We start from the raw sequence: 12,550 nt of genomic DNA on the forward strand, positions 1-12,550 counted from the left end.
TCCTTCTCTATGTTTGTCCACCGCTTTACTTTTTCTTGTCCTTTCCCCCATTGTGTAGGTTACTGTGTAAGTCATATAGATATAAAATATGTGGTGGAAGAATAAGAAATGTGATATAGGAAGAAAATATGTGAAATAATGCTAAATAAATACAAAATGAAGATTATTAAAAAAAAAGAATGTACACCAGATTGAAAGTGCAATACTGTGTGTCACAGCTTAAGCCCCTTCTGTCCACCCTGCCACCAAACCTTAACTAAGTGGGACGGCTGTATACACAGGAGGTTTTGATAAACTCCAACTGGCAAGCCTTGTTCCCTCTCCACACTTCCTATTATTTTCTCTCTCTCTCTCTCTCTCTCTCTCTCTCTCTCTCTCTCTCTCTAGCTCTCCCTTATCACTCACTCCTTATCAATCTGCTCATTTCCCCTCTCCCGGGCTGCCACGAGTGTGGATGTGGATTTGCCATCCTCTAAGGTACAGCGACACCTTGTCACCCGACGTAATGAAGGGCTAATGAGGTATTCAGGGCGGCTTTAGCGCGTGTGCCTTCAGCCTGTTGTGCTGTTGCCTCCCTGGCAGTGGAAGGATGCAACTGTTGGTCTTACATGGCAGCGCAGAGTGTAGAGGGCATATTACCACTGTCACGCTTCACTGCCTAGCTCATCTTCTGTCAGCAACACTGGATTCAGCCCACTAATACCAGGTTGTCGGTTTGCAGGGGAACAGTTATTGCCTTTACTCAGCCTGTATTTGACATTGCACAGTGGGGGTTTCCCACATGTTTTGATTTCCATTTGATTTCCATTTGATATCCATTTGATTTCCATTTGATACATTTTTCAGTCAAGGCTTTAGCGGCTAATTTAATTTTGTATGAAAGTGTTGTCATTTTATTCATTTTCTTGAGTTCTTGTGCAGTTAGAGATGCCATTTCTGCCATTTCATTGAACGTCCAAACAAGGTTATCCTAAAATAAGAATCTTTTAACACCCCTAAGTGAATCTATGAACACCATGTCACCCAGAACTACTAATCTCCCTTCATTCAAATAGTGGCCGCTGTAATGTTGTAAGACTCTCTATAAAGGTATATGAAAGCCTCAGCATGTTGTGGGACTAATACATTAATCAAAAAAACAATTGTCTAATATGTTTTCTGTCACGGGCATTTGCACTCATAGTGATTTCATTATTTCAAATGGAGACCAATTTGGAGAGAACATTGTATGCTGTGTCAGTATCCAAGAAGGCCCTCCAGGTATCTTAAAACATATGGTAGGCAAGATGGTATGTACAGTTACAGAATGTAAGCCTACGTTTAACTGAAAGCTCCTTGCGAAATGACCACACAAGCACTATGCTAATTGTGACATGCAATATAGCAACCGGGTATACTCGCTAAAAACTGCTCGACTCATTTGAATCATGGTGTGGTTAAACATTACTGAATATGTCCATAATGCTAAGGTTGCACACTTTTTTTCCCCCCTTTTTTTTATTGGTGCAAAAATAAGATTCATTACACATCTTTTCTCTGGCAGAGCAGGCACAGACTGCTGAGGAGTCCATTACACGAGAAAACACATCAAAGGCTTCTCTTCTCTTTTCCCCAATTTCAAACAAAGTAGGCAAGGGCAAAACTAACAGGTGTAAATCCCCCCTTGCAAGTCCACGAGAGAGTGCAGGGTGCATTACCATCTCCCTTCACATGCTCCAACTGACTAATCACCCTACCCTCCCAGCTTGTGCACTGACAATGATAGGAGCTCCATGACAATTCCTGTAGCAAACCCCGTCATGTTCAGGACCTCGGGGGTGGCATGTGTAGCCATGATAAGGCTCATTTAACTTTTTTCCTCCCCAGCAACTCATTAAGAATTTGTGCCCGGGACTGCTGGATCTTCATTGTAGTCTTAAAAGGAAGGAGGTCAGGGGAAGTGATGCAAAATAGTGTCCCGTGTTTCAGGGGAACCATTAATTACAGACTTGAGAGGCATTAGTTAGAGAGTTTCTTTAAGCAGCATTAAGGCAACAGCTGTGTTTAAGCTTCCTACTGTGAATTGACCACATTAGAACGACTTAAAGTATTGTAATGTTTGGGTCTTATAGCATACTGTAGTATTATTCATGGTGAGATTTATTTTATGTATCTATGACTGCCAATGCAGCAATGCCAATGAGTGCCAATGGGGCGTGTGGGAATCAGAAGGTTCTTAGTTTGATCCTCAGGTTAGTGTCAAAGTGTCCCTGTGCAAGACACTTAACTCCTAACTCCACTGTGAATTCATGCTTGAATGGGTGAATGTAATGTGCATTATAAAGCACTTTGGATAAAGACACTATATAAATGCACTATTTACCTTACCAGGGGTGTGTGTGTGTGCGTGCGTGCATGCGTGCGTGCGTGCGTGTGCGTGTTGACACCACTTTAGGTACAAATGATATTGTGACTCATTTGACAATGATCATCGAACTGGGTTTTGCATACTGTTTGTCTGTAATTGGCTTCATAAATTGGTGGGCTGGACCTATTTCTTACAGAGATGTCATATCATGATCATGAATGAACCCCACATCCAATCAACCCAAAATTAGAATTGCATGTTGAGGGGCCTCTATAGAGCGCTGCTCCAAAAGCGCTTTCTTCTGCACCTGGGTCCACCACAAATGCGAAAAGGTTTAACCATAATGTCAGAAACGCGCCGCAACTCCTTTGTGTCCTGGTACAACCCAAGACTAACACAGGCCTGGCTAAGCCACTCAACCTGACAAAGACAAGCACTCAAAGTAGTGCCATTTTCTAGTTTATTGTTTAATTCATTCATTCATTCATTCATTCATTCATTCATTCATTCATTCAGGTCTTTGAGCTGAGGTTCTATTGGTTCCATTTGGTTCCATTTGTACACTGTCAAAGTTACAGACTTGCAAGGGCAATTTAGACCTTCATAAAGGAACCTGGAGAGTCCCTGAAATCCACTTTGAGAACCACTGCTCTGTTCTACTGGACTGTTTAGACTGCAGATGACTCTTTTGTGGATTCAATAAAGCTCAGGGAAAATGAATGCATGCATGTTTAATTAATGGGGTATAATAATGGTAACAAAGATTATTACAATTATATTCCAAACAGAGAGAAATTAATGGTTGTTGGTGGGCTGTAGAGAAAAGGCCAAACAATGGTGAAAATAAATAAAAAATCTTTTAATAAGCTGAGATTCCTTAATGAGACAACCATTGTTTTTGTTTTCTTATACAGTACAGTATAACCGTGTCCACTGGGTTCCATGGTTATTGTGGTGCTTTCACTGCCTTCCTGTCCTTCCCCCTTTATAACCATGCCAACATCTCTGTCCTTCTTCCAAACCCCTTTACATCATCCCAGAGGTTTGAGGTGCATCCCGACCCCATGGTGAGCGTAGCCCATATGGTTCGAGCTGGCGGAGGGGTGTGGATGGCCTTTTCTGAGGGCTCTTCCATCCGTCTCTTCCACACGGAAACACTGGAGCATCTGCAGGAAATCAACATTTCCACACGCTCAACACTACTGAACCCAGGTACTGTACAGTTTCGTATGGTCAAGTTCAAGGTCAAGTTCTACTCTGCAATCCACCCACTATGCTGTAGTTATCAGTTATTCCTCTCTGTAAATTAATGTAGGGGTTTAAGAAAGATCAGAGAGGTCTGTTGCCATCAAGCATTGCATCAAATAAGCGAAATAATTATAGAAAATACATTGTTTTTAAGTACAGGCACATAATGATCTTAATGTCATACTGGGTTAAGCCAAGGCATACAGTAGTGTCGCATGCCAAAAGTAGCCGATCTACAAGCTCACAATGCATCGTGCTGTGATGCTTTGTGAGCTTTTAGATTTGCTCATTCCGATGGACAACACTGGCACGCAGCCAAGTCAAAATCAAGCCTTCGGATGAAAACATACAGCACACTGTAGTAAGGTTTTAGAGGTCTTAATAGCTCAAGAGAGGGTGCCAATTAAGTGACGATGTTGCCTCTCTATCTCTGAATGGTATTCTGGTCTTGTCCAAGTTTCTCCTGCCGGTTGCAGTGCTCCTCCAGGGACTGACCTGAATAAGTATCAGTCTATCAGTCTCCAGACCACGCAAAGCCATAATAGAGCCACGGGGTTAGAGGGAGGAATTAATAAAAATGAAATAAAGTCACAGAGGAGCAGTAAAATACCAGAGTCAAAAGATTTTCATTGGGAGGGTTTCCATGGAAACACTCCCATCTTTCCTTCAATGTCCCTGAAACAGAGGTATCGTGCTGGGTTTGCCCCCTCTGTCTCTGTGTCTAACTCTGTTTTCCTTCACCTAACACCTTTTCTCGCGTTCTCCTTCTCTTCAATCTTTTTTCTTTCTCTTTGTACCCCGCACACCCCACCCGCCCCTCATACCGCTCCCTTTTCATCCCTTTCAAAAACATCTCCTCACCGTCACTTCACTTCTTGCTGCAGTCCATTGAGTATGCTGGAGGTATCACATCACACCCTGTCTGCCTTCCTTCATGATAAAATGAAATATTTATCATCTAACTTGGGCATTTCTTCTCTGTTTGTTCAGGGAGCTATGCCAAACAAATTGGACAAGTCTCCGTGGCCGAAGAAAGTCTATTTCCTGATTCAATGTTGTTTTGATTCAAACTCTGATTCAAGCTTTCAGTGCATCTAAATCTGTTCAGTGGTGCTCATGTCTGTATGTGTAGAGAGAGATTGTGTTTAGAACAACACTCAAAGCAAATAGCAGCACTTAACCTAAACAGAAAAGTAAGTAACCTCTTGTGAGCATGAGCAAACAGCATAGAATGAAGACAGACATGTTTTAGAGACAAACGTTTATTTTTGGTCTGAGTATTCTTTTCTTTGTTGTTTTGTTCAAAAAGGCACTTTGAGGTGACACAGCTCCTACGGTCATTGCGTCTGGAGAATACAGGTTACCGCAGGTGTCATTTTTCAACCTGTGCCTGCACCACCCTTGAAATATGCGGCCGATTTGAGAGAGGGTGGCAGCCTCGTGGCATGGCCCCAGGGGGAGATTCAGGCCCCAGAAAGAATGGGTTGCTGGGCTCCAAGAAAGAGGAGAGAGTATTTGATAACATTCTCATTGTTTAGCTATGCAGGGGAAAAGTGTATCTCAACTGCATACAGTCCACACAAAGCACTTGATAGTTATTACATATCAGTGGGGGTTTTATTCCCCCTTGGTTTTCTCCTTGACTTGTAATAGGACAAGCATTAATAATATAGGCCCACTCCATAATCCTCTCCTTTTAATGTGAAATATACACATAGGGAATTCTGGTTGAGGTAAACAAGGGAGAAGGGTCTGAAGTTCTGAAAAATGCTTGTGTCTCCTCTTACTAATAATGGCTTTAATAGTTCCCTCCTTAGGGTGAAAAGCAGTATTCCAAAATAAAGCCCTCTGTGACATTGCAGGAGGAAACATTTATCTTCAGAGACATCTCCTTTTTTCCCCACGATACCAACCCCCACTGTAACACCACTGTGTATTGTGGTGCATGTGCATGTTTGCGAAAAATTGGAGGTGGAAGATTGCTCGAGGTGAAGTTATACCCCCATCATCCCAAGTGTCTCCAACCCCCACAATTACAGTATGCTTCCTCAACATGACGCCTTGCGCCCACATTCTCTGATTTAACTTCAAGCTGATGCTTGAAAGCTTTTCTTAAATTGTCTACACAGAGTATAAATAGACAATGGCTGGCAAATAAAATGTTGACTTTCTCTTCATTATAGTCCTGTACTATGCCCTTATAGGCATTGGACAGGAGCAAGAAAATTTAAAACAAAATGTCGGCCTTCGTTCCATTTTGGGGGCTGGGCAGCCAACAAAGTAAATCGTCACTGTCGGGCAGAAACCTCGTATCTCCAAGTTTCAAATGTATAAATCTTTTCGCAAAGCAAAGCCCTGCTTCATCATACAAGGCCATTGCACAAAAGTAGTGAAAACAGCAGCGCCTCGCACCGCGAGGCGTTGTGTGCTTGTAGATCGGCTGTTTTCACTAGTTTAAATCCTTTTTAAAATTATAAATTCAAAACAAACGGTTTTGGACATAGAAGGTTTCCACCCGACAACGACGAAATATAACTCATGTACAGTAATTGGCCCACTGGCTTGTCACTTGTCGTGATCTGAAATGGCAAATCTTTGAGTAGCAGCAGCAGCGCTATAGAGAGAGATCTCTCTCTATAGCGCGCAATGAGGGCCTCTCCAACTCTTTTTCCCGGGCAGAATCAGGCCCAGCACGTCCCTGCTGGAGGGCTTGTCCGAGGACGACCTAGATTGAGAGAGTGTCTTTGGCTAGAGGCCTCTAACCCTCTCTGCTCCCGCTGTCACTGACGACATGCACCTCAGCCATGGATCCATGTCCCCCTGCTGCTCTTCTCCCATGCTCTGCCTCGCCAGCCGTCAACTTGTGGATGCTTCATTCGTGCACGAATCAAAATTGAACCAATTAAGGGAACTCTCGAGCCACTTGTGCAACTAGCACGTTCTAATCTGAGCATGACACGGAACAGCCATGTAAATACGTCTCTACATGTAAATGAGCATTCTTTTTCTGCTGCGATCACATGACTGTTGTGTTGGTGTAATTCAATTATAGTTGCCATGGATATTATTGTAAATGGTGCTACAGATAAGTAGGCCACAATGGGAGCCGAGGGCTCAGGGACCGCAAAGAGATTGCTAAAATAAACCCATAACAAACATTGTTTTTCGCCCCTTTGTTAACTGGAAACAAAGGTTTTGCATCTGTAATGAGAATATGCAATTAGCCTTTTTCCCCTTCCCTTTAGACATGCAGTAGTACAACTTTGGAATATTCTCATTAACTCTTGAATGATTGATAATAAATTAATCCTGTTAACCCTGGCATCCCTATGTTGGGTGTGTCATAACATCAGAATTTGTCCAAAATTGTGACAGATCACCATGCATCGCATTTGCTATTTTCGCCACACAATGCCACCATACTACCAGGAATAAAATATGGCATATGGGGTTAAGGAACTATGGTGAAGGAAATAGGAAAGGCTGTTTGACAAGAAAGTAATTGCATGGTCTCTAGTTGTACTCTAGAGGCTGAATATGGCTTAAGTCTGTCACATTGGCGGAAAATTAAATGAACCTCAAGTACTAATATTGCTAAGTGGTATAATAAGTCAAACTGCTATGAGTATCTATCCATCTATCTAGCTATCACTGGCGTTTATATCTAGAGGCTTTGAATCACAAATGCAGGGTTTCCTGCATCTCAAATCAGCAGCTTTCTGGGATTGGCTGTTGTGGAAAAGATTTGCCTCTGATTTGCAAACTCAAAGCTATAGTATAACATTGCTTCTGAGTGGTGAGGTTGACATGTGACGCATGAGGGCTTTCCCAATCCAACCAAGTACTGTAGCTACACTAAAGACATAACTGAAGCATTGACAAAAGTAGGAATAGAAATTGGCAGCAGGCTGTACTGTAGAATTGAAGGGTAGAGGCTATGTTTATTCCTACAGTCCTTATAGTGGTGCCGGCCCACGGGAGAATAAACTGAATAGCGGTCTTCAATAGACAAGAAGGTGGCCACACACACTTGTAGCCAAAGTGCCAATATTATATTATAAGACCCAGAGTACACAAACCTGATTTGTTTACTTTGCGTCCTATAATAAAATATTGGCACTTTGGCTACCAGTGTGTTCGTCCACCTTGTCTATTGAAGACCACTTTTCAGTTTATTCCCTACAGTATGTCAGTAATGCAGAAATATAGTCATACTTTGCCATGTGCATGTAGCTTTCATCACCAGGAGGTTTCATACTACGGATGTTCATATAGCGTATAAACCTATTGATTTGTGAGTTCAAATGTAGACTACTGCTGTGTAATGTTTGTTCCTTTAATGATAAGAAGTCTATTTCCATGCAGCTTAATGTATCCATGGTAGCTTTTTCCTTTCAAGTGGGGCACCGGCAAATGGGGAAATCCAATTTATCCTAGTTATTTAACTCTAAATCCCTGGGTTGTCTTCAGTGCTGTATGTTGAAGTTAACTTTTTTCTTTTTTTAAGCTTGTTTTGTGCCGATTGGTGAATTGCAGCTTCACATAAACTAACAAGACATGTTTATTCAATCTAGAGCAGGGGTCTTCAATCTACAGGGGGTCCTACAAATCTTTGTGCGATTTTTTTTTCTCCTTTTTTATATTAACAACTTGGACCCTAGTGTCCTTATTGGGAGAACTTAAGCAAAAAATAGCAGATCTACAAGCTCACAACGCCTCACGCTGCGAGGCGTTGTTAGCTAGTAGATCGTCTATTTTCGGCAAAGAGCATTAGTATAGGGAGGAAAAAGAGCAGACTATGAGTGAATGGTCAAGTTTTATAAGTATTGACGATTCAAGTGGATAAATATCTGAAAACATAAATTGACATAAATCGAAAATACACGTGCTGTCAAACTATATGGAATCTATGAAACGGTTGTGGGGTCCCTGCTTCATCTCTCTCTCAACTAAGGGGTCCTTGGCCTGAAAACGTTGAAGACCCCTGATCTAGAGACATTTACACGTGGAAACACATGAGTCTTAAATTGTGAGTGACCCAATGTTTCCTTTATTGCAGGTCAAAAAAGCATGCGTGTCACCAGTCTCCTGATTTGCCGGGGGATGTTATGGGTGGGTACTGCCCATGGCGTCATCATCACCCTCCCTGTTCCCAAACTGGAAGGCATCCCAAAGATAACAGGTATGGATCAGCGTTTGGAGGACTGACTCTGACAGTGATTGAATGGGTTTCTTGAGAGGTCAACATGAAAGCAACGAGGTTTTTTCATGATAGGAAATAACTCTGCACTGGACATTATTGAGGTCATACGCTACATTGTTCTCCTGACAGTGGGAATGGGGCTTTTGTTGCTGTCTTGACAACAGCACTGACATATTCGGGCTAGATAAATGTACCACTGTTAGGCATTGTTTTGTTTTTCATGCCAACAGAAAGAGGTTGTTTTTTTGTAAAGTGGTTATCATAATTATAAGCCAGTTATTTAAATACTATTTAAGAACCCAACTCAGATCTCATTATTGCACAGCAAATGCAGTATAAATACACATTTGATGATATGAACTTTAACCACACTACTGCAATGTTGAGGTCAAGTTTCACTTGTGAGTGATACTACAATTTGCATAATAACAGATTGCACTCAATTATTATTGAAATAGATATAAAGTCATCTGTTTGACAAAGCATTAGATTCCTATGAAACTACCCCCAAGTCTTAAGACATAATTGGAATTGCTTTACATACTACTCTATTGTGTGAAAAATATAATAACTTTATATACTGTAGCAGGAAATTGTTTTGTTGGCATTGGTGCAAGGCTATATTGAATACGAACACACAGTACTATCCTAAGCAGATACTGGTCCACATAAGATTGAAGGTGCATCTTGACCTCACGTACAGTGCAAAGGGACAATGTAATACCTACAAAAATAGATATACTGCACAGTATCTACCCGTGCAATATTTAAAATATTTCTCTGCTTCTCTGCTTCAGGAAAGGGGATGACCTCTCTGAATGCCCATTGTGGGCCTGTTGACTTTCTGGTGGCCACCACCAGTACGCTGTCCCCTGAGCTGCTGAAGAGGGACTCTGTTGGCGACGGGCCAGACTCGGCGTGCGGAGGGGAGGACCGTAGTGACATGTCCTCTCAGGAGTCCCTGCAGCAGTCCGGCTCCTTCCAAGGACAGGTAGGAGAGACGAGAGGCAAGGGACGCGGCGTACTGCTGCAGTACAGGCTGCGCTCCACGTCTGGCCTGCCGGGACGTCCACTGACGGCTCTGGGCGACGAGGCGTCCGACTCCTCCCTAGAGTCTCTGGAGCACAGTCTGGAGGATGGCTCCATCTACGAGCTCAGCGATGACCCCGAGATGTGGGTCCATGGCCGTGCCTGTGAGCGGGACGGCGGGCGCAGGGATAGGGTCACTTCTGCGGCTGTCATCTCGGGGGGGAGGGGCTTCCGTAGGTTGAGGGAAGGAGGGTCAGTAGGGACCAGGACAGGTGGAGAGAGTGCAGAGAATATACTTATGGTATGGCAACTGCCGTTGACTGTGTGACATGGCAGCCACGTGGCATCACGGCATGCTGTTTAATCGTGGTTCTCCAGCCTAGTCTGTAAACGAACTGTTCTATATTATGAAGGGATTCGTAATGTCATTAGGAAGGTGACATTACTGGCACACGGAGCTACACAAAGTGGGTGACTCATCCTGTGTGATAAGGAATCAAAGACGCCACGCTGTTTTTGCCTGCCACAGATTTCTGTCCTTGTGACACTTGTGGACCGATTCCCACCTCCTACTTTAGATCAAATGGATATACTTAAATTCAACTCATCAGGGCTGCCTGTGCTCTTACGCACAGATTTTGCTCCCATCGGGATTCCTGTGCGACTGCATCTCTTTGGAAGCCAGCCTTTGTTGAATGTGCCGTGCTGTGCAGCGCTGGAGATGGACCGCCTTTTATCTGATCCCATGGGAAGGATCCCATCTGTTAAGAGGCTGAGAAGATGAGAAGAACCATAGCATCCCAAAGCACATTAGCATTTACTTTATTTCCTCAGCCAGAAGTCTCACTCACTCACTCACTCCCGTCCAATGTGAATATATTACTGTTCCAAGAATGAATCGATGCATTCCAAAAGTGGACTGTGTCCCCATTTTTTAGACTCCACTGTGTCTGTCGACAACCAGATTTTTGGAGGACGAGATGTTGGGGTTTAGGGTTAGGAACATTGAGCTATATTTTGTCCATACCTTACCCCTTATACTTTTTACTATTTAAAAGAAAAACATTTTAATAGCTGATCTACAAGCTCACAACATGTCAGTGTAAATCAGCTATTTGAAGTATTTTAAAATAAATTGTAAAAAAAAAAAGGCAAAGAAGTTTAGGGGTAAGGCATGGACAAAAATATAACTATATTGAAGTTAAGTTGCCTTGCAAGAGTGTCAAAGTTCATATATCATGTGCCTTCGCAGAGCAGGAGCCATGCTAGTATTAGATCAAATGCAAACCGTGAAAAGCAAGAACTAGCTATTTATGCAACACAAAATGGCCAAGATGTTACATTGCATGACAAATAAGTGCAAGCACTATACAGTGTCATTAGGACTGACTCATTAGATTGTAAAACATGCATTGCGTTCCAGAAGTACTGTCCATGGTAGACATGAACATGTCTGACAGCCCCACTTCCATTATTCTGTCTTTTCCATTTGATAATACACGTGTGCACACTTGCTTGTTAATGCAGAATCTGCCTTAATTAGGAACGCCTGTCACACACTAAAAACCTGTCTGAATACATGAATGATGGAATGAAGTCATTGAATGAAGGCTGTCCAAGTCATTATTTGCTGTGGTATGTATGTAATGAAGCTTATTGTTGTCAATATTACATAGGATAATCAAGGCCTGTGCTATATCGCAATTACAACAGGCTGAATAAGGTCACATTTCGTTTATTAGAGAATGCTACCATGAGAATGTCATTAGCCAGGTAGACTCTCAAGCCAGACTCTTAAATAATATTATGCTACAGAGAATCTGTAGTTCCACCAGCCAACAGTTGTGATGGGAAGCTGTCATCGGTTTGTCATTTTCATTCCCAAAATTGTTCATGATTGACTGCATGTATACTTAGAGGAAGAATTTTGTATTTTCTTTGCCTACAGGTTCAGCCTCTCTGCTTGGCATAATGTATGTGACTTCTTCAGTGCCTACAGTATTTGTGTACCATAATAGGCGAAGTCATTTGAAGGCTAAGGTGATGCAAAAGGTACAGGGATGATGGCAATCTCAGTGTTGCGTCACAAAAAAAGAAATGTCCAAGTTCAGATGGATTGCTGCTAGGCAAGAACATCTTCATGGCCACTCTCGAGGTTATTCCATCGAACCTTAGCTGCAGGATGAGTAAGTACTGTATTTCATTTATAAACAATTCATACAGTTAGCATTGCACATTCACTTTTTTCTGTAGTTTCCCTAGGAGCGGAGATTTAGCATTACCCATTCAGAAGAAATGGGTTTCCATTCTCCATTGTTTATATTAAAGTCATACAATAAATGGTAATGCACTGAATATTAATATTGATTAATTAAACTCACCACTAATTAACATGTCGACTCTTGTCAAAGGCATGTGATACAGTAAATGAGACTGAAATGAATGCCACTTTGTAACAGTATTGTTTTGGAGAGAAAAATAATGATATTGGGCACAATTTCACGGGATGCAAACATGCATTCAGTGATCCATGTGATGTTTAGTAATAGTACAATAATTGCACTTATACTAGAACTGGTATGTGGAAGCAAAGTAATCAATATTTGCTTGTTTGAATTTACTTTGGTGCATTAATAAATACATGTCTAAACTGTGTCATATTGTCTAACTGTGCTATGTATGCTAAATTAAAAAACATCTGAATTAATGCAGCGGATGGAGTT

General features: G+C 42.0%; 1 protein-coding gene across 6 annotated transcripts in view; it reads left to right on the top strand.

Annotated features, from left to right (window-relative positions):
• The window catches only part of arhgef10la (Rho guanine nucleotide exchange factor (GEF) 10-like a), a 197,378-nt gene extending 184,865 nt beyond the window's left edge, over nt 1-12,513 (top strand). For all 6 annotated transcript variants that reach the window (XM_080728639.1, XM_080728636.1, XM_080728641.1 and 3 more), the window contains 3 exons: nt 3,388-3,559; nt 8,655-8,777; nt 9,596-12,513. In XM_080728639.1, coding sequence (XP_080584765.1) covers nt 3,388-3,559; nt 8,655-8,777; nt 9,596-10,155 — 855 coding nt within the window. In that variant the 3' untranslated portion in view covers nt 10,156-12,513. The remainder of the gene's footprint in view (nt 1-3,387; nt 3,560-8,654; nt 8,778-9,595) is intronic.
• The last annotated feature ends 37 nt before the right edge of the window (nt 12,514-12,550 follow it).

This window comes from Nannobrachium achirus, assembly GCF_963921795.1.
Source record: "Nannobrachium achirus genome assembly, chromosome: 6".
Taxonomy (NCBI): domain Eukaryota; kingdom Metazoa; phylum Chordata; class Actinopteri; order Myctophiformes; family Myctophidae; genus Nannobrachium; species Nannobrachium achirus.